Source organism: Prosopis cineraria, unplaced genomic scaffold, assembly GCF_029017545.1.
Source record: "Prosopis cineraria cultivar Desert tree isolate PC_DT_omini unplaced genomic scaffold, ASM2901754v1 PC12, whole genome shotgun sequence".
Lineage (NCBI taxonomy): Eukaryota > Viridiplantae > Streptophyta > Magnoliopsida > Fabales > Fabaceae > Prosopis > Prosopis cineraria.
The window spans coordinates 760381-783112 of record NW_026555343.1 but is presented as its reverse complement, the minus strand read 5'-3'; the positions used below and the strand labels follow the sequence as shown (position 1 = coordinate 783112).

Sequence of the window (22732 nt, the reverse complement as noted above, 5' to 3'; positions counted from 1 at the left end):
CAGTGGTGACCCAGGAGGGCTGTTACAAACAACAAATAGTGTAAGTAAGACAAAAGAATGCAACTCTTAGTTGGCAAATATCAAATCAAAATACACATAAAAATTTACTATTAGAGGCCTATAGTAAGATTGACAGATCCTAAGCCTATAGCATTTTTTGCTATCTCGACTTAAGCTAGCTTATGTAAATATTGAAGAGAGATGAGAGTAAAATCACTCAATAATTAAGGTATATCTAATTTATATAAATTCAAGTCAATCAACTATAATTATGCAAGTGGAAAAATAAAACTTCCACATGTTTATACTTTATTTTAAATGTTATCTCTAACCACAATACTAACAATTATTTTGCCTAGCACAATCACAAGTTATATTTCAAATTTGTAATGATTATCAATTTTACACAAGGGACATAAGCCATGTGCCCCTATCAATATTATGCAAGACCACCATAATAACAATCTATGGCCATTTAATGTTATGCTTGATCAAGACAATCCTTATATCCTCTTGATATGCTTGACATGAAACTGTGAGTTATTTCAAGGAATGCATTCATGTGATTGGACTATCTAAGCCTTCTATTTGTGAGAAGCTACTTGGCTAAAGCTACACGATTTTTTCTTAAATATCACACTATAGGGTGTCGTACTCCTAAGCTAGCTTTCTCAATAATAGTAAAACTAAATAGGGTTGCACAATTTATGAAGGTTATGAGAATTCATGAAGAGTCATGTAATTAACGAAAGAGTTATTATAATTCATGATGAGGTTGTGGAGGGGCATAATTAAGTTTCTAGAATTTCATGGGATTTTTCCGTTTGAGTATATACTACGTGTGCGTGTATATTTTGAATGGACACACACATACATTTTGAGGGTATATACGGTACAACAATGCAACTTATTCGTGGAAGAATAGCTAATTGAGAGTTTTATTGGTTCAAGTAAGGAAAATTTAGGCAAACTGTCAACAATTATCATCACTTGTAAGAACCCCATTTGAACATGGAACTTGAACTTGACCCCCAACAAAAAAGCAGTGCCTGAAGTATTAGTAGTTAGCTATTGTTCCAATTACGTTCATCAAACAATCTTCATATTAATTATTATAAATTTCCCGTTAACATCACACAATTAACACGTGTAAGTATGAATGCAACGAACAGTTTGGAACATCATTACAATCATAGTCGTTTCTAAAGTTAAAAATAATATTTTTTTGGAGTATTATATTTTGGAAGTATATAAGTATCATTTAAGTTGTGACTAAAATATTAACTATAATTAAATCCATGATAAAAAAATATAAAAAGAATAGAGAGACAGGTTAACAAAAATGAGGAGGGAGACCGAAGGAGAAAGAAGGACAAATCAAATGAATTATGAATTTGAAAATAGAAAGCGACCCACCCTTTTTTTTCAGGATTAGTTTTCCTACTCATTCTAAGGATGAGTACCAAAGATGAAATTTAGACCATTCAAATTTTAACTTGGACGATCCAAAATTAAATTATTGTTATATATTTTTATATTATATATTAAAATAAAAAATTATAAAAATCATAAAATAATTTTAATAAATTTTTTATTTTTAATCTGGTCTAAATTAAATTTAATTTAGAGGGTCTAACTTAATATTAAAATTTTTATAATTAATTATATTGATTATCCAGATTTACTTTGCATAATTCAGATTAAAAAAATTACTTAATTTGAATTGTGCAAAATACATTTAAATAATTAATATAATTTAATTATAAATATTTTAATATTAAATTAGACCTTCTAAATTAAATCTAAACTAGATTAAAAATAAAAAAATTAATAAAATTATTTTAAAATTTTTATTTTAATAAATATAATATAAAATAATTCTTTAAATTTAGATCATCTAGATTAAAATATAAACGGTTCAGATTTCATTCAAAAATAAGCAAGAAAACTCATCTCCTTCCTAACACTCCCCCTCGTCGACTCCCTTTCCATTCCCTTTCCCTTTTCCATCTTTATTTTTGTTTTTGCATGTAAACCCTGTATCCCATGTCCTTCATACTCTAACTAGTAATTGGAATTGAGCCAAATCGAATTATAAGGACAACAAGCTCTCTTGATGAGTATTTAACTAGTTACATATTCAAGGTTTAAATTTAAGATCTCTGATTAAACTAATAAAGCTTCCAACTAGTTGAGTTATAGGTTGCTCGAATTTATTAGTATAACATTTGAACTACCCGCCCCATTCAAATCTTCCCACACTGTATCCCCAAGTTGTTTATAAATATATATCTCATTCTTCCAGAAATTGTAATTAATCGGCATGTGGCAGATGACAATCAACCGAATGACTACAGTTGATTCATTTTGACCTCACACCACTCTTCTCTCCTGTCTCCCACTTTGCACCTTCCTCTTCCTTGCGATCGTCCAATCTAATCCCATGTCACCTCCACTGACTACAATATGTATACATGCACCTATCCTCTTCCAATTTTTGTCAACATTTTCACATTTTAAAATTTTCTGTCTGTTTAAAAAAAAAAAAACAATACTGCAACTATGGTTTCCTACTACACAACATAACAACTCATCATTTTCTGAATGTTTTGTAACAATTATAAATTTAATACACAGGATGTTCTACAGTCTACACATGTAATAAGGTTTCCTGAAAATGATCATTTTAATTAATACTCCTTAGTTGGTTAGATGTTGTGTTCGCTTAATTAAAGTTTTTGAATACATAGTAGTGTTAAATACTTGTTAAAAAGAGCTTACTGTCTTTGTAATCTAACTCGGCTCCAGCGGGATTAGTGGGGATCCGAAGGGCTCCGATGCACATGCCACAAAAAAAAAAAAAAAAACAATGGTTTGGGGCCGGGTACGGAGTGCAAAAACCTAAATAGATTTGTGGGATATAGAATAATAGAATGAAATGGAGAAATAGTTGTGGAAAGAGGATAGTAAATAATAGAGAAAACGGGGTGGGGACATGGATGTCAAGAAATAAGAGGATGGGGGAGTCTGGCTGTATAAATACCACTCCTACGTCCCCTTTCTCCTCACCCTCTCGCCATATTTCTTCTTCCTCTCTTCCTCTGATCTGCTCCTTCCTCTCTTTACCTATGCACGTGCAGAAGAATCCGTCAAGCTCAGGAGGGATAGCGCCACGGTTGAACCTCACCCTTCCTCTGTGTCGTCGTTCTCCTCCTTGCGCTATCCATCCTGAGTTTCATGGTTTCTTCATGCTCTCTCCCTTTCTTCTTCCTCGTCACATCCTCTAGGTACGTCTCTCCTCTCCTCTCCTCTCCCTTTTATTTCCTTCTAAGCTGCATTAATTATTGCTCTCAGAAGGTTTAGTTTAAGGGGAAGCTTGTGTGTGTAATTAACAGCCCGCGTAATATAATTTTTGCCCTCCGCTTCTGGGGTTTCTCAGAAGTTGAAGACGATTTCACTTTCAGGGGACTGTTCATCCAACAACTGGGCCTGCATATACTGCTTGCACCTTTTTGGAGGAGCTGCTTGGCGTCGTCTTCATTCAGTGAGCAATAAAATAATTGAATAATAAAATGAAAATGGATGGTCGTCACGTGGGTTGATCGGGGAAGAGATATGTGATATACTATCTGTTGAATTGCTTGCTGATTGTTGACTTAGACTGCCCCGAGTCCCAACTTCGTGTACGTCACGCCATGACACTGCGTTTCTCAATTATTTACTTTCCCTCACTTCAACCTCTCCAGCCCCTTCCTTCTCCTCTAACCTTTATTAAACACCAAATCAGATATTGAACTCTTCAATATATATTAAATTGGTTATAAATAAAATATTTTAATTTATCAAGACACTTATGTAATTAACTGAACATTATATTTTGACATGGATCGGATTTCTCATTTCTATACTATACTCACCACAATCAACTTCCTCACTTCACGTTAAAAATCCATGAAGATAAATAATTCATTTTAACAAATTACTCATTAATGAACTGTATTTCATACATGGATGTTTTGCTCCTTCAAGTTATCCTATGCAATACATGGGTGTAAGTCATGTGTTCCATTCTGCATGTATCTGTTACAAATCAATCTGATATTTTCGCAACAGTTCGCTTCTTTTTACTTTAATTTTCTGATGGCATGAGAAAAATATAATAAATTAAAAGATCACGGATTTTATAATTTTTTTATCAACAACAATACAGGTGAGTTGGATTATGGGGCTTGTCAGAACTAAAAGCATGTTTTTAAATTCGAAAGGCATTTATATAGATATTCATAATTTGGCTATGAATAAAGTTTTTATGTTGATAAAGAAATTTAATTTCACGATGTTATAAATTATAAATCAAATTCTTATTGTCCACTAAACTAATTTTTATTGGTAGGATTTTATAAATTTTAAGTATGCGTAACATATACAATTATTATGTGTTTCTATACATATTTGTTCACTGCGTTTATGCAAGGAAATTTTGAACTGTAAGAATTGTGTCTTCTACAAAACCTGAGTAATTATCAAAACCGATGCTCATAAAGATATGGGTGATGCATTGGCGAAAATGAATGAGAAATAATTTAGAGGACAAATGTAATTCTAACAGAAAAATTAATTATACAAAGGCCACATATAACTTGGGCTATAAATGTTTTTGTAGTCCAAATACGATTTTGAACCCTTCCAGTAACAAGTACCAGAGACCAGAGTGAAGACATTATAATGCAAGTCCTATAAGTAAAAGAAAGAGAATCAGACAACTATCATAATAGTCATGAGAAAGCAAATGAGGATTATTTTCCTATTTTTGGGTTACCAATGTCGGCAAGCTATATAGCTTAGTGGAGAATCTGGAGATATTCTGCTCCTTATTTTAAATCTTATTAATTAGGATCTATTAAAAAAAACAAATCTTAATTTAGTTGGAAATGCAGGCTACCGCACATTTATAATTCTAAATTGCTTGTAATTGTCTTCTTCTGGAATCTTCATTCCCATTTAATTATTGCTCTAACTACTGCTTTGGTCAATCAGATCCTTTCAAAGATATCACTATATCACACTTGCCCTTTTTTCCCCCCTACTCCAACCTAATTATTGCAGTATTCTATTTTATTTGTGTATCTCTGATCGATATAGTACTGCCCTGCACTCCAAAATAACTTGTTAAAATTAATTCTCCGTGACTATAAAAGTTCGAACTTGTGTAAGCCATGTACAATACGCCTCTTGAAAATTTCATGATCTTATTTTAAATTTTTTCTAAATTATATTACCAGAAAGATATTAATTTTCGACCATTAATTAAAATCATAAACAAAAACTTTGAATGTTTTTATAATTTATAACTAACGTTGATAGGAGTAGCATTTAAAAAAAAAAAAAAAGTCACCACCACTGATGTGTGATCTTGAACTACTCTATTTCCATTCATGGGACTTTGTAGCCTTTTTCAGATTTGGGAGGAGCGAAGGCGTATCTTTGACTCTATATAATTATAGTTTTTTTTTTTTTTTGCCAAAGCTACATAATTATAGTTTATTGGACGCAGCTTTCATCCATGATATAATTCGTTTTTTTAAAATAAAAATACCTTTGGTTATGAGACAATTTATTATTAGTGCAAGACATGACACTAACAGCATGAAATCACATCACCAAGATCCTTAACTATTACACAAGAGCATAGCCAACAATATATGTACAAGAAAATAATCAATTGATTTTCACAAAAATCTTGAGCAGTGGTCTAAGTGTCTATATATGGATCAAATGAACCCCTTCATAACATTCACTGCAACATAATACAGAGTTTTGTATTACAAGTGCAAATGAGTCTTGTTTGGAAACCAACTAAAATATAAGGTAAGGGGGAGAGGAAAGTTGGGGAGGGGACGAGGCTTGTACAGTGAAGAAGGACAACATTAATAATGGTTTTGGAACTTCATCATTCAATGTCAACAACGGTACTCTTTTGTCACTATAAAATAACGCTAATATACACCTGAACATGGTACCCTCCACAACTTAAGTCCATGTGATCATTTCAGAACTTTAAATATCTTACCATTTTTGTTTTACTCAAGAAACTGTCTCACAAAAGTTTTCGCAAGTTGCAACCCACCATTTCAAATTCAGGTCAAAAAAAAAAAAAAAACCCCACCATTTCAAATAATCAAATAATAGAAAGATAACAGAACGCGGAAAAATTGAAAGCAGCGTCCTATTACAAAATTGATTTAAAAATTAATGATAAGCACGAGTTATTCCCCCACCCCCTCACAATAAGGTGGTATTTTTTGCATATGGTTATCAGAATTAGTTATACTCAAGCATTGTCAAATCTAATTGAGGATAGTTCTTTTAAAGATGTTTTTTTTTTTTTTACTTACACACAAATCTAAACTTACTGATACATCATATTTAGATGATCATAGTTCCTTCCACTAAAACCAAGGCCTCTTCATGAATGAGTATATATTTTATTATCATATTCATTTATTTTAATTATTTGCAATAAATGTTTTTTGGAAAAATCTAAAAAATATATTTTCTCAAGCTAGTTTAGTGCTTTAAATTTTCTTTTTTTTTTAAAAAAGCTTATGAAAACAAAACTGAACCGAAATTATTGAAAAAGCCCCTTTTGGGTAAAAAAAAAAAAACAATCTAAAGCCGAGTGGGTGGAGAATTTTAATTACTATAAAGTACACAATACTATATGAAGCATCTTTATACGAGGATGAGGCGAGGGAGAAGAAAGCCAGGGACCACGTAGTGGAACCCACAAAGAAGAGAAATTCACCAAAAAGTGGACCTACATATATTAAATACAGTGGGCCCAAATGATGAAACAGATGACTGTTAATCTCTGTGCACTAGGATCTGCTGGAGAGTCAGAAGGCCCATTTCTTGGAAAGTTAAAGAGAAGAGTTTCTTCTTTTGGTCCAATCTTGAAGAAAGCTACAAGTCCTCTGTCCACCTTTTCTTCATTCCAATGGACAAGGCCCAGACCTTGCACAGGCCCAATCCAACAAACAACTCTCAAAACAACAAATTGTACTTATGGTTGATAGGGACAAGTGATCAGCAACTCCGTCCCCCTTAAATAAAAACTTGAGTTTTATTCCCCAGCCGAAAAAATAAATTCAGAATTAAATTTAACATAAAGGACAAATACGTAATAAATTAATATCTAAGTTTTTATTAAAAAACATGCTCACATTTACTCATTTAATGCCTGACCGTAACTTAAATAAAATTAATTTTATTGACATTTGTGTGCTATAAAAAAAAAAAGAATCCCAAGTTCAAGCCTTGCCTGTAAATAAAAAAGATACCATATTGGGAGAGCTTTATCTTACATGAAACCTAATCTGATTTGAATTCTGACAAAACAATGCTTTGTCAAAAAAAAAAAGGGAAAAAAATGCAGTTACATCCTCCAAATTAAAACCACTGAACTATAATTTTCTCTGAACTTTCAATAAATTCTTAAAATTTTCTTCGATCATTCAGTAGTCTCATCCTTATGTGTAACATTTGACAAGATGTATTTATTGATGGTTATGTGAGGTGGACTGCTTTTGAAAGATCAAGCTTCTTTGCTGCCTACTCCAATTTGGCTCATAACAAGTGTTTTGTGCATCTAACATAAACTTATATAATTCTAACGTATTATTGAAGGCCGTCTTATCTCCCTATTTCTTGTGCAATCTCACTGTAGGAATAATGCTGTAGAAGAGTGGAGGCAGCAAACTTGATTTCGCATATTGTTGAATAGATGATGATTTGCAAGTATTGAGATTTTTATGTGTAAAAGTATTCTACCATAACTTGTTCGAACGTTGGAGCTAAAATGCAAACAAAATGAAGTTTAACGATTGAAATTGAAGATGAGCCAAGCCTGTATGAGGCAGAAAGTGTTTGCATTGAAAGGGCAATTCAAGTTTCTTAGACTTATAAGGAGCTTGCCCTAAATATGTTGGTAATCTTAATGTGGATTTCTATAGATCATGTTTTGTATAATAAAATCTAGATTTAATTATGGCTGATTATGAGTTTAAAGGCCAACAATTTGATCCCTTAAGTATTGGGTTGAACTAGTAAGTTGAAGCAAGTGCATGATGCTTGGTCAAGCCATTAAGTATGCAGAAGGAGATATCCCCATTTACTACCTCTAGATGCAATACTAATATCCTGTTGACGCAATTCATATCGTGCAACGAGAGTAATTTACTCTCCTACTGTGAGACTTGGAGTTCGCTGCTCTCCTTTGCTTTTGCTTATTTTGCATACTCTAGATTTATCTACTACAAGTTCTTTACATATTATATTCTAATGTTTCTTCTTTGCCTCATAGCCACTCCTTCAGTCCTTCCATCACATGATTTTCTACTAATTATATTTTTAAGTTACCTGTATTGTGAGGCACTATATATAAGCACTTTTTCAATGAAGATTCAAACTTTGGTTCATCATATTATGAAAAATTAGTTCCTTCAATTATATTCAATTCTGTTAATTAATTTTTTACTGACATAAATATGGATTATATGGGTGATTAAAATACCTTTACGAGTTGATTTTTTTGATTTTGGGCTAAAAACAACAAACCAACTATTTTGAATGGCTTTGATGGCCTTGGCCCATTAAAACTTTTGATCAAGCTAAATATAATTCACCTAGAAAGATTTGGTTTTAATCTTCGAAAAAGTTATCCCTAATACTCCAAGATGATCCAATCAAAGTTATATATATAAATCAACTTATCTTGTTGGCAAAAAAAATTCAACTTACCAATGGCCAAATTCAACTGTTGCTAAAGTTGAAAAACTCACCCAAAGCTGCAGAGGGACTTTACACCAAAGAATTAAAAAATAAAGCTTTTACCGGTGTCAGATACTCAGATGTCAAGCACCAAATGCACCCTGGATTTTCCTTTTCTTCCTCTGGACTGAATTAAAAAATCCTATAAATTATAGGGTTAAATAATTAGTTTCACATAATAAAAGGTAAAATTTGTCAAAAACCAAACTGTTATTTTTCTTGGAAGGTTTCTTGGGCTTGTTGAAACCAAACCGTTGAAGTTGGTGATGGGCACTTCAACAACAATCATAATTAGCACCGTTTTGCCATTGACCTGTTGGGTTTGGGTGCAGGCACCTGCCGATTAGTTTCTTTCTGAATTCCTCTCCTCAGCCTAGCAGAGCCTCTAATAAGGTAAAGGTAAAGCTCTCTTTTTCGAACGTACTTTTTGTCATTCTCATCACATCAATATTTTCGATTGTGAATCTGGGATTAGTTTTTCGTGGGGACATTTTTTAAACATAAGCTCTCCTTAGGACGCTGAGAGTTGCACGGTTAATCAAGATATAATTGTGTTTATCTGTTCTTGAAGAACCAATGAGAATGTCCATCTTTCACCCAACTTTCTACCTGTGTGCATCTGCATGCGTGCGTGGTATTTTTTTTTTTTTTTTTGGGTGTTTTGGATCAACTTCAGTGAATAATTAACTCATTCCATTTATTGCCTATTATGTCGACTACTTAATTTTTCTCTTGACAGGTAGCGTTACCTGAGCATCAGTATTAACATGGCCTCCTCTTTCCGAGCATTCTTGAACAGCCCAGTTGGTCCAAAAACAGCCCATTTTTGCGGACCTGTTGCCAATTGGGGATTTGTTGCTGCGGTATGTTTTGCTGCATTCATTATTTATTTTTGCCAAAGAATGTTTTTGTTATACATACCGGCTTACCAGTTCCATAAAGCTGTTTCATTACAGGGGCTGGCAGACATGAACAAACCTCCAGAAATGATCTCCGGCAACATGACAGCAGGTTGAAACTATGTATACTCCTGAGAATTTGGAATTAGACACTTGAGTGGAGTTCCATAGGTGTTTGCTATCAAGCTTTCCAATAATATATGGAGGACATTTGAAGAGCTAAAGATGTAATATCCACTTATTATATATGTTTTTACAAAGAAAATATGATAGCAAATTCCCAATAAGTGCACCTAAGTTCGGTCTGTGTTTGATAAGGCTAAATCTTCCCTCTAGCCCGTGTTGGTGCCACAGCAATGTGTGCATATTCAGCTTTGTTCATGAGATTTGCGTGGATGGTTCAACCACGCAACTATCTGGTGCTCGCTTGTCATGCTTCCAAAGAGACTGTGCAGCTATACCAACTCTCCCGCTGGGCAAAGGGGAACGGGTAAGCAGCTGAGCATGTGATGTGATGTGACTGAGTCAAAACAGCTCTATCTTGTTTAATTTTGTGTCTCTGTTGAAAGATAAAATTATGCTGCAATTTTTAAACTATGCTTGCTATCAAGTTCTTCAATATGATGAGGTCATGAGATGTGAAAGAATTTTGTTGATGAGTCAACCACAGGATACAGTCTAGAAAATTATCCATATACTATATTGCTGTTAAAAAACTTGATGGCATTTCATTATGAGACTTTATGTATACAGTTGTGGTTCTGCTTCCATCTCATCATATCTCGCCGTATTTAGGTACTTGTCAGAGAAGAACGGAGAAGCTGAGTCCAAGTAAATGGATCCTGATTTTGCTGTTGCTATGCACATCTTAGTGAAATAGTCTGACCAGCAGAGTCATGTAAAGCAGCATGTTGCCCTTGATCATTCAAATGCAACAATGATATGGTTATATGCCTTTTCCTGTTGAGTGTATCTTGTATTTTAACTGATTATTCAAAATTCTCTGGTATAAGCTCTGAAATAACTTTGATTGCAGATTTTGTTTAAGAGGCCAGATCTGAACTTAAAGAATTCCAGTGTTGTTTAACTCACCTAACAATGTTATTTTTTTCACAATATATTATATAATAGTCACTCTTTCAAAAAACTATTGGCTTGTTTGACAACTTGTTATAGAAATAGTTTTCTCTTTTCTAAAAAAAAAATCTATTTAATAATGTGTTTTTACAAAGTTTTTTGAAGAAAAAAAATAAAATATTGTTCTAAAGCATAGAAAAACATAAAAAATTTCAAGTGTTTTGGAATTATTGTTTTGATGAACAAGAGAGAACAAAAAGAAATCATTTTTATTATTTTTTTATTTTTAAAACATATTCTATAAAATATCAATTTTTAAAATAATAAAACCAAAACAAACAGACCCTATATCTTAATGCTAGATAGGATTCTTTCAAACGGCATATTATCTTTTGAATAAGTGCATTCTTTAGTTCTGTATACTGATGATTTCTTGCCAATACAGATTAAAATTAAAATTACCATTTTTCTCGTCAACAATAATTTATTTGGCATTTTTTTTAACCTTCAAAAATATTGGAGATGTGAATGTAATGTTAAGAAACAAAGTTATGCTGTCCCACACAATTTCAGAAGCTATTATCTGTTCCAAACACCACTGGACTTTGAATGCAAAATTCTGATCCTTTTAAATCAATATATTGATTAAATTGCTTTGTTTAATGAATGAATCCAAGTTAACTGGCCAAAAAGAAATGAATGAATATGATTAAAGAAAACTTAAGTACCCGTATAATTAATGTAATTTTTTTAAATCAAAGTAGAATAAATTAATTTCAAATCGAACAAGGTCCAAAATATTAATGGCAATAATTAGATATAGGATACATCAAGAATGAAAAAAAAAGTTATTTTCTAATTTGCTTGGGTAATTAGGGATACATAATTGTTTAGTCTAGTTCAATTTGAATTAGAAATAAATTGAATCAAATTAGTTGATATTATAAAATAATGAATTTATTCCTGGTGATCGAATTTGATTTGACCCAAGTTTCAGTCATAATTCACGCCCGTTTACTTTTTATTTAATTCATGATTGTTTTACAAGGTATTGGTTTCCCCAATCATCCATCACCACACAATCAATTAATATACTATATAAAATGAACTCAAACTTAATCATCTATGACTACTACTTATTATTCAATATCTTTTAAATACATGAATCCTGCATTGCATGTTTTTCGTGCCCTGTATTGTTTTAATGTAATATTTAGTTTTACAATGCACGAAACCCACTGCCAACTCTTTATTTTAAAAGTCAAATTGAAAAGAAGTCAAAGAACTAATGTCAATTTATTTTTGCGTGGAATGATTCTTCATTATACTTTGTCAGGCAAAATATATTAGCGGCATATTGATAAAATTTTATATGTAAAAAACTAGTTCAGATCTGTTTCATTCAAATTTCATGTATCTGATTCACTCAATTTGGTCCTGTTTTGAACCCACCACGTAATAATCATATCTCCAACCCCTCTTCTTCACTTCCTTGGCCATCTTCGTTCTCAGATTCAGTCCTTACTTTTGCTCAAGCTAGCTGCCTGTAAGCTTGCTAATAAGGTAAAGCTCTTCTCTGTTAATGTGGATATCGTCATGCTTATCACATCACAGTTTCATCTGACTGTGAACTTGGATTGTGTTTTAACGTTGATTTTCGGTCTATGTGACTGTGTGTGCGTGTACGTATATATTTATCTATATATGCTGCCTGAGTTTTCTGCTCAATGGGATTGTTGGGTCATTTGTTATTAGTTTCCGATTTTTCTTTGTTCCTAGCAATCCACGCAAAGCTGTGTGACTTTGGGCGTATCGCCAACATTTTCTGGTTGTTGAAGCTCAAAAAGTCGTGATTTTTACAGAGTATTTTGCATGGTATGACAGTGAGCTAAATTAGTTAGCCTTGACAGCCGCAGCAGCTAGAGCATCAGCATTAGATAAGAGATGGCCTATTTCCGAGCATTTTGGAACAGTCCTGTTGGTCCAAAAACATCACACTTTTGGGGACCTGTTGCCAATTTTAGATTTGTGGTCGCAGTACGTTTCTCTTCCCTTCACTCCTCACTCGTTCCTTTGTTTGTTTGTTTGTTTTTTTCTTTTAATGAGACCCTTGATGATCAAGTTTGTAAAGCTGTTTGATTATAGGGGGCAGCAGACATGAATAAACCTCCTGAAATGATCTCTGCCAACATGACATCAGGTTGAATATTTTTATATTCTTCAAAATTTGAAACTGGACAAAACTTGTAACTTGCGTGAAAAATTCCTTTCATATTTGCTTTGCTGTTAAGTTTTTGATGATATCATAATATTTTTACTTATGATATTTAACAATCTGTTACTTTTTAAACAAGAGCTCGAAAGTAATTTATTGATGAAGATAATTAATCTGTTGCAGTAATGTGTATATATTCAGTACTGTATATGAGATTTGCGTGGATGGTTCGACCACGCAACTATCTGCTGCTTGCTTGTCATGCTTCCAACGAGACCGTACAACTCTCTCAATTCTACCGCTGGGCAAACGCCAACGGGTAAGCAGCTGAGCTTCTGATTCTTTGTTTCCTAGGAAGCAAAATACTCGCACAGTTTTCAATTTTTTTTTTATATAATATAATGATAGGTGAAAATTATTCATATTTTATATTCAAGGACTTGATAATAAACCAATACGATGTTTGGTGATAACAGCAAATAGTTGTTATCTTACTTCCATGTCTTATTTTGCATCCATAAATATTTTTCTCTCGATAGGTACTTGTCAAGGAAGAAGGATGAAGCTGCCTCTAGGTAAAATTGATGCTGATTTTGAACGTATCAATACAATACTCTTACCAAGGGAACCATGTGGAAATGCGTTTGATCATTAAATTGCAAGAATGATTTGATTGTATGTAATTTTTCCCACATTAACTGGTTATTCATGAATCACAAGTAAGCCGTAAAGTGATTTTCATTGTTGGTTTTGTTTGTGACACTGTTGCCTAATGAATTCACCTGCTGTTAAATAGAATTAACAATTTTTTTCCCACAATGCGCTACAAAATAAGAAGCTTACTAAACAATCAACCCAATATTTGTTAAATTTTACAGTACGATCGATTTATTATATTATCAATAATATATTGTTGCATATTAATAATAAATATTTTATAAATTTTAAATTTTTAATAATAAACTGTTTGTATATCAACATGAGCCAACTGCACTCATAAATTTTCAAAAATTTAGAGATGTATTTTTTGCACACAAGATTTTTCTTGACATAAAACCTATCACCCTTTATAGGAAAATTATGATACGTTACTCATTCTATTGTACGCGACACCAAAATTTGATCCTTTGAAACTTCAGTCAAAACAAAAAAAGACCTGCCATTTACCAAATAAGATTGATATGCGTTTCAAATACTTTCATTTAATGATTGAATTGAATGGAATCAAAATTCTAGACAGTTGTTTATTCGGGTAGCATAGATCATTTGACACTACATATTCCTAGCTATACATGCATGAAAAGATGATGCCTGAAGTTAGGCATATCCGAAACATCGTATATTTCAAATTCAATTACTACTTTGCGACTCCCGCAAGTGCTGGCACGCATACTGTAGCAATATGGGCTTAAATGTTATCAATATGTAGCATTTCTCTCCTATAAAGCAACCTTACGAAGGCAAATACATCAAATTTCAACTAAAGCTGAAGCGGTATTCATTTAACATGGGTGAAAGGAAACGCTGGGAATACAAGGCAATACAAAACATAGATGGCAGCAAATTACATGAATATAATTCGACTGCCCTGCACAATTGCTATTACCCGTTTCAGCCTAACGAGTCCCCAAAGATTTAAAATACAACATCATCAACAATGCCCGAACTGCAAATGCCACATTTCCACAAAAAAGTACTCAGTCACACATGTTTTCAAGTGGATTCCAGAAGAAACCGTCAATGACCCGTGTCAAGCAAAGAGGTCTGTTGTTTATGGTTTGTATTCTCTGCTTTGAACCACACCAAATATAGGATTGTTAACACAAATGATTGGCAATGCCTTCCCATCCAAAATGCATGCACATACAAGTTGAACATTCTATTTCACAAACCATGATTTTTGCAAGAGGTTCATATACAATATGCAAGCACAAGAGAAGGTACAGGGTTATAACATAGTCCGGATAGGAATATGGATTATATTACCCTATAATCATTATATAACCCTGTAATCAATAATGAGTATAGGGTTATAACAGATATTTCACATATCGACTGTTGTACACTGGAATGGAATTACCTTTCTTGGTGCTAACCAAAAGGGGCCTTAGCGGTAGTCAATAAACTAAGAAACTACATATGCAAAACAAAGCATGGTAATTAAACCAAATGCATAAAAAGAAGGGCAATTTATCTTGGCAAAATATGCAAGGGGAGACAAATGATCAACAAGACAACTATGTCCCAAACAAGAAATTCAAGAAAGTTTGTTAACAATTGTAAACTACTAAATATTGACAACAAGGCATGAGTTAGAGAGAAAATTGACACGATCATAGCACAGGTGAAGTGCTTGCATTTGTCTGGTAAAAGAAAATAGAGAAGAAAAGAACAGATAAGAAGGAGAAAATAGAGGTCAGACTTAAATCTGGGTATGTAGTGCTGTTGTGGATATTCTTAACCAGCTGTAAGCTTTTGTATTGTGACTTATTGACTGGAGGATGTTGCATATACCATGCACAAATTTCCTCATGTCAAGCACCAAAGGTGTTGCACGGCACAACATGTTATGGCAATGCACCATGTGTCTGCTGCATGTCATGGCATGGTGTTAACAACTATTTTTGAGTAAAATACAGCAGGTTCATATCATTGCTGATCAGCAGTGTTGTGATGTCCTCATGAAATACAAAGACACACATTTTGGATGAAACTATGCTAAAGAGTTCTATCTCAACAATTATAAATATAAATTTGTGAACATTTAGCACTCAGTACTCGCAAAGCCATTCAACTCTAATCCAAGGTCATGCACTCGTTGTCAATAGACGGACCATGGCTTGTAAATTTAAGAAAAAGTTAACCCCAGGATGCACTTTATTGGCTAGTTGGCACCAGGGAAAAAAAAAAAAACAGGATAAAAACATTGTCAAGGTCAGCTGGATGGGAATACTGTTATTAGTTATCATGTCCCTATTTCATTGTTTTGTCAAAGTGAAATTCAACTAATTGTGCGATTTCAAAAAAAGGCGAAACCAAAATTCAGGGTGACCCTTGAATCCCTAATTGGACTGTCTCAGAAAATACCTGTCGTATAACTTGAACAATAGTCTCGTTAATGCTTTCCATTAACGCAAAAGATATAAGCTCATGAACTATAACATTGCTGACAGACTAAACAGTTTAATCTTCAGCGGTTAAGTTACTCAATCATCAAAGAACATTGTTAAAATTTGAATATTTAAATGCTCAAATACAAAGATATGAAGTTACCTGGTACAAAAAGAAATGGTCGGCAGAAATGATATAGACGGTTATTCTGGGACAGCAGACTTCAAAATTTTGTATCTCAACCTCCTATTATGGTTTTCCTGTTAGATGATAAAGAAAAACAACCACAAGTTAGTTGGTTGCTGCATCATGTTTTACAGATTTTTGATTAGACCCAACCAATATCAAGAAATGGAGATGTGTAAATCTTGATGTATTCCGTACTAAGAAATTCTTTGCTATCCACATGCGGGATTACAATTTTTGAATCCCACATTACAAAAATATAATGAAGTAAAAGGCACAAGTGATTATATCCCTAAAACAATAAAACCAACAATTGAATGTATTAGGTCAGGTATTATAACGAGGAAACCCGTATTCAATTCGCACCATCTAAAACCCAGAGCATTTGGAACATCTTCTGCAGTAACAATAAAATTCACCTGCTCAAGAACCTTAGCAGAACTGCTTTCTACTTGTCTGGCCAAATTTTCAATTTTAACGAGCATTTTCTCATACAAATCCTCCAGGCCAGACGTATAACTCGTTGCTTCTGGCCCCACCAACCGACTCAAGCTCCGAACATCAAACCCCCCAGCACACGCATCCATCTCTCTCTGATCCTTAGAAACCTTCTTCATTTGATTCAAACTCCTCTCATCCCAGTCCTCATTCATAGGCGAGTTCCGAAAATCGCAAGCCAATGATGGGAAGGGAGCATTAGGGCTAAACGAACCATAATGCCCGCGAAAAGCAGGCCCAATGTTAACAATATCCATCGATATAGGGTGGAAAGACTCGGTAACTCTGCGAAATTGGTAAGCGCGGTACTCATGAGTATGGATGGATTGGTCCGATAAAGGCGATGCCAATAGTAAAAACACACAAGGGTTAAAATTGGGAGATCCTGGAGCATTCTTGACAGGAAAAGAAAACTGCGTCATGGAAGAAAGAGAGGCGGTGACGGCGAATTCCCGCATTGATGGGCGGATATGGGTCTTCCGGCGACCAGAGAACCAACCGATGAGGGAGGGGTGGTGGTCGAGGACTGGGTCGCTAAGAAGGCGGCGAAGTGAGGGAAGTTCGACGGCACCAGTGGAGTCATAGAAGCTATTGATGGTACCGGAGCAGAGAAAACCGGTGATGGTGGCGACAAGAGTGGAGGATTCCGAGGCGGAGTCGTCGGAGAGTGTGGAAGGGGTGACGTAGGTGACGTGGCCGAAGAGGAGGCCGTCAACGGCGCCGGGGGAGTTGGAGAAACGTTGGATGACGGAGGCTAAGGTAGGGCCAGAGATTGCAATCTTGTGGAAAGGAAGGTCATCCATGTCGGCGCCAAGAGAAGATCAGGGAGCCACACCTACAGATGTCTCTCGTGAAACAACGCAGTGTCGCACCGCATTCCGCTGCGGCCAAAATTTTGGGACAATCAAGGAACTGAGTCTTGAATTACAGCGACGCTGCCTCTAATAATTTCCTTCCTTCTTTCTTTTTTCTTGAAATTCGCTCTAATAATTTTGTTTATGTTAATAATAATAATTTAAGAGTTCACGTGAGTTACGTCTAGGAATTTAACAGGGCTCGGACATGAGTGATAAAATTCGAACCTATGTCCTAAAGTCATGGGCCAAGTCTTTTTGTCAATTGAAATTGAAATATTGAACCAGTCTTTATTAACATTTTAAATTTAAATTTATTATTATCAGACTCTTGATTCTTAATGCAAATTGCATTATTCTAAATATATAATAAATAATCATTTCCTTCAGTTAGATTTAATAGACTTAATTATTAATAATCAATGGTTAAAAGATTATTAAAGGACAGATAAAATTCAAATGATTTAATTGAATTTTTTTTTTTTAGCAACTTGACTTTATTTAGCTGCAATTTTTGTAAATGAACAATAGAGAATTTCAGGTAAAAGAAAACCAATAGAAAGTACTGATTAATATTTAATAATGTATTATGCTATTTTAACCATAACTTTTTTTTTATACTCAACGAGTTGTACTATTTAAACTTCTCTATATGTATACATACTATATAAATGTGTGTGTGTGTGTGTGAAAACTTTATGACTTGGGAGTAGCTTTCTTCCTTTTTTTTTTTTTTTCCCCTGTTACTCACATGTATCTTTTCAACGAAAATTCAAATATCCATCCATTGTATTATAAGAGTTTAGCATTTTCCATTAGATTCAAGCCTGTTAGCTAGATTCTTTCCTACTTTCCTGTTCCTAGTTGTCGTCCAGTTCTCATGATGATTGGTTTTCTTCCCCTTTTCACTTTCTCTCTCCTCCATTCACGTCCTTTGTCCTCCAATGCTCACTGAACCAGTCCCCCCCTTCTCCCCCTCCCCCTTCTCAATGAGTATTTTCAATCTTCTTCTGTCACCACTGGCAACTCCCTCAGCATCTCTCTGTAGTTCCCATAAAATAGAGCGTCCACCTTCTGCTTCGTCTCATCTTTCTCACATTAATATACCTTCTTGAGAACTTGTTTTGAGATGAGCCACCATCAAAAACTTACAAGACCATTCATTTCATTTTAAAATGAACGATGGTGGCGGAGAGAGGGTAGTTGCCACGCTGAGCCAAAATTGACATGGGTTATTCTCGAAGCATTTTTTTTGTCAAAGTAGAATGGAGGGAGGAGAGAGAGAGTGAAGATCGAGATGGTCATTGGTAATACCTTCACCTTCAACTTCTCTTTGGAGCTTCCTTCGCACGGTAGTCATGATAATGAAAATGCACAAATAGGCTGCATCATGCATGGACTCGAGAGAGGGAGAGCGAGGTGAGAGAAAATAGATGAATGGAGCAGAGAAAGAGAGAATTTTTATATTATAAAATATATTAAAAAAGTGAAACCAACTAAATAATATTTTATAATAAAAATATTTAAATATTCAAATGTGGGCGGAAAAAATGAACAAATGAATGGCAAGGTAATAGAATAAAAAAATATTTAAAATTAAGGGATATAAATAACCTATAGTTAAATTTAAAATTATTTGTAACCTTTTATGTATAGTTTAGAGACAAAATTGATTCTTCACCTAATAATATAAATATGATATTAGCAATGGGCATTTGTATGAGTTGGAAAGGGGCATTGCTTAGGGCAAAAGTTTAAACCTTGAGGAGTGACAAATGTGATAATTAAAGCAGCTTTAAAAAGGTCATCCCATCGATACTCGTAACTACTGTAAGGTCTCTAATACAGGGGTTCGGATTAATTTGGGGTAGGCAATGAACTTAAGATATCACAAGATATTGGTACAATCTAGTACCCAAAAATATATATAATACTCACTATTCACGTTTGAATATACTCGTGCAAGTATTCATTATTGTCTAGAATGGATAATTTCTTATTTTTAGTTTTTAATCATTAATTAAATACTTGTTTCATATATTATTTTTGAAAAAAAAATTGCACAGCTCATTAACTTACCTCTGATGTGTTATTCTATCAATTTTATGTTTTAAGACACAATGGAAATCTAAATAATGAATATATACATATATATAAATATATAATGTTGTTTATGATTTAAAAGCAACACACTGGCGAGGAAAAAAAAAAGAAAAGAAAAGTAACACAGTTTGTCAATATATAACAAAATCCTGTTCTGGTTTATAAGACCATGAACCGTTACAAAGCTATTATTTGAGCACTAAACACAGATTGAGGTCGAAAATATTAAGAATATTATAGTGGGGAATACATAGTAAGGGCAAACTTATTTCACTGTGAAGCGATATCAAGTACTATCGTGGTGATAAGCATGAAAGCTATTATGGTCCTGTTTAACTAACAAAAAAGTTAAAAGCTTCATGGATGACTTGATTATGAAGATACCTTGGGCCAAGTTAATTGATAGACTGCCTTAAATAAATATACATAGCATAAATTTTGGCCAGAATAGACTGCCTTATATAAAACCAATAGATCTATAGTAATATCATCCACACCTGGAAAGTAGTACAAGAGCAGCTCAAGTGTTTGAGCAAATAGCCATATTGATCTCCTTAGAAATCAGAAATGATGTCAGTGAAAGCAAAATGGATTACCCTGGCCTCGTGAACAATCGGAGCCTGACATCGCAAAGGGTTCTAATGCAGAGGTCAGGCTATCAGCAAATTTGACGATAACCAAATGAAGAATTAACCAGCCTTTGGCTAATCCTGGACTGGACTTTGATTCGCTCAGAGATCATATCTCCTCTCTGTTCCCAAGTTTTCTTCTTCCAATTTCATCTTTTCAACGACGTTTTTTGTTCAGTTTGAAGTTTGATCGCCATGGCTTTTTTATTTTCTTCGATTAGACCAAAAACGAAAGTAAAAAGCATAGGGACTATACCAACGAAATTCTCAAAAACCATACAATGCTTCTCCTGTTCTTTAATTTGAAAACCAGAGGTTTTTCCTTGGGAGAATAACACTTAAGCCCTTTCAAAAAAATTTATCATAATAAAGCCTATAAATATTGCATCTAATCGAATATTATTTAAAACATATACGTGTTATTGTTAAAAATTGAATCTTTTAACTTATTAAATTTTTAAGAAAATACAAAATATATATATATATACAAGTTAAAAGAAATAATACCGACGATGAATTCTTTTCCTTTATGTAATCCAGAATCTACAATGATCAGTCAAACAACACAATGAATAAACCTATAAAAGAAACATCACATAGAAGAGATACAAATCCTACACAAAACAAAAGCAAAATCAAGAGACATCAAATCCATACAGATCGCATGCTTTTCCCCGATGTGCTTGTATAACATATAAAAACATTGACATCGGAAAAAAAAAATTATTCTGCACTTAATTCTCTTTCAAAACATCAACTGAAAAATCAAGTTAAAGTTCCTGTACACCCAATCTATCGTGAGGGGGCCGGAGATGTGGCGGTGGCGACAATAGCAGCGTTAACTGCGGCGGCTCCACGAACAAAGGAGACATACCCATTGGGCTTGGAGTTGTCTTGTGCTTCCATGAACATATCTTCTGGCATCCTCAAGGCGCCATGAACACAAACAAAGGCCACACCTACCATCGCTGAAGACACTAGAACCGACCCGACACTGGTTAGAAACACGACACACAGGGTCAAACCACAGAGAAGGACCAAGGTTTCAAAATCGGTGAAGATTCGACCGAAAAGGACCAAAGGCTGATCGGCGGGTCGGAAGAAATAGAGGAAGACCCAAGCGGCGAGAAGACCAAAGAGGATGACGAGGGAGATAGGATTGGTGAGGAGAGAAACGGCGAGAGCGAGAGCGCCGATGGCGTAGTAATTGACGCGGAAGTAGGAGAAGTTCTTGCGGATGCGGAAGGTGGCTTCGGATAAGTTCTCGGGTTTAGAGAATGCGGTACGGTCGAGGAGTTCGGCCCATGGACGGCGCTGGGAGAGGCTGTGGCGGAGGGAATCGGAGGCTTTGGAGATGAAGGCACGTAGTGGGGGCTGAACTTCATTGACGGGGGCGTCGGCGGCAGCGCCTGCGGATTTGGTACTGGTAATAGGGAGGACTGGTGTGGCTGGAGAGGCCATTTTGGATGGGAATGAATTGAAAGGGAGAGAGAAAAGGAAAAAAAATATGTAATGGGAATGAAGAAGAGAAAGTGAGGGTTGAGAAAATGGTATGTAATGGGAGAGGGAGAGAGGAAAGAGGAATGGGGATTGGAAGGTAAGGGTTTGATGTGAGAATTTAGAAAGCGAAGGAAAGCGCAAAGAGATAACAGCAAAACACCGTTTCGAGCGAGACGCTCGTGATCGCTTCGCTACTGTTCCATCCTCCCTGTGACTTCTCACACTATTTTTAAGGTTTTTTTTTTCATAATATTTAATTTCGGATTTTCTAATTTCAAACAGAATATAGTTAAAATCCGTTCGTGATTCTGCATTTTTTCAGATAAATTATTAGTTTATTATTAAGCTCTACTCACGCTATTGGTTCTTTTCTTTTTTGGCCATTTCTCACGCTTTTGTTTCAATACCAATTTTTCATTTCAATCCTTTAATTATTCGTTTTACTGATTGTTGTTGAACTTGCTCAAGTGTTTTCTTTAAACAACATTGAGTTCCTTGGTTTCTTGGAATTGAACATCTGCATGAAACATTGAAACGTGAAATCTGCATGTTTCGATGCGAAAGCAGCATCAGCTGGTTATGTCTGCCATTCCTTTTCTCTAACACCCTCTGCGTTGAGACTTGAGATATGTGTCTGGGAATCTCTTTCTTTTTAGACCGAGATAAAATCTCTTGCCGAAATAGTAATTCCATAATAAAATTAATAGGAAGAAGCCCACTAATTTATATCTTCAACACATGCACCAAGCTGTTAAGTCCACCAACTTGACTACCTACTAGTTATGATGATTCCTTTTTCATTAAGCTCCAACGAAACCACAACTAATACCT

At 34.4% G+C, this 22732-nt stretch overlaps 3 protein-coding genes and 2 long non-coding RNA genes across 12 annotated transcripts; 3 read left to right on the top strand and 2 right to left on the bottom strand.

Annotated features, from left to right (window-relative positions):
• Window positions 1-3026: 3026 nt before the first annotated feature.
• LOC129289549 (uncharacterized) lies at window positions 3027-3846 on the top strand. Its single transcript, XR_008588155.1, has 2 exons — window positions 3027-3287; window positions 3440-3846. It is a non-coding gene; the product is annotated as an uncharacterized LOC129289549 (long non-coding RNA).
• Window positions 3847-9144: 5298 nt separating this feature from the next.
• Window positions 9145-10659, top strand: LOC129287688 (uncharacterized). Its single transcript, XR_008587779.1, has 4 exons — window positions 9145-9222; window positions 9569-9692; window positions 9786-10218; window positions 10524-10659. It is a non-coding gene; the product is annotated as an uncharacterized LOC129287688 (long non-coding RNA).
• Window positions 10660-12173: 1514 nt separating this feature from the next.
• On the top strand, window positions 12174-13775 carry LOC129289635 (mitochondrial pyruvate carrier 1-like). 7 transcript variants are annotated; one of them, XM_054926443.1, is made up of 5 exons: window positions 12174-12351; window positions 12690-12842; window positions 12951-13005; window positions 13204-13339; window positions 13560-13775. In XM_054926443.1, the coding sequence occupies exons 2-5, from the start codon at window positions 12750-12752 to the stop codon at window positions 13597-13599; spliced, it is 324 nt and encodes a 107-aa protein (XP_054782418.1). In that variant the 5' UTR covers window positions 12174-12351; window positions 12690-12749; the 3' UTR covers window positions 13600-13775. The 7 variants fall into 7 exon arrangements, with proteins under 7 accessions (XP_054782418.1, XP_054782417.1, XP_054782416.1 ...); XM_054926442.1 differs by having other exon boundaries at window positions 12668-12842; XM_054926441.1 differs by having other exon boundaries at window positions 12174-12368; window positions 12716-12842.
• Window positions 13776-14313: 538 nt separating this feature from the next.
• Window positions 14314-17763, bottom strand: LOC129289534 (uncharacterized). Of its 2 annotated transcripts, none has more exons than XM_054926310.1 (3): window positions 16737-17763; window positions 16294-16391; window positions 14314-14810 (listed from the first exon to the last, which is right to left on the bottom strand). In XM_054926310.1, exons 1-2 carry the CDS (start codon window positions 17616-17618, stop codon window positions 16335-16337), a joined length of 939 nt encoding a protein of 312 aa, XP_054782285.1. In that variant the 5' UTR covers window positions 17619-17763; the 3' UTR covers window positions 14314-14810; window positions 16294-16334. The 2 variants fall into 2 exon arrangements, with proteins under 2 accessions (XP_054782285.1, XP_054782284.1); XM_054926309.1 differs by having other exon boundaries at window positions 14314-14807; window positions 16737-17761.
• Window positions 17764-20982: 3219 nt separating this feature from the next.
• Window positions 20983-22247, bottom strand: LOC129289448 (PRA1 family protein B3-like). The gene has a single exon (XM_054926220.1). The coding sequence runs from the start codon at window positions 21860-21862 to the stop codon at window positions 21194-21196; it is 669 nt and encodes a 222-aa protein (XP_054782195.1). The 5' UTR covers window positions 21863-22247; the 3' UTR covers window positions 20983-21193.
• Window positions 22248-22732: the final 485 nt, after the last annotated feature.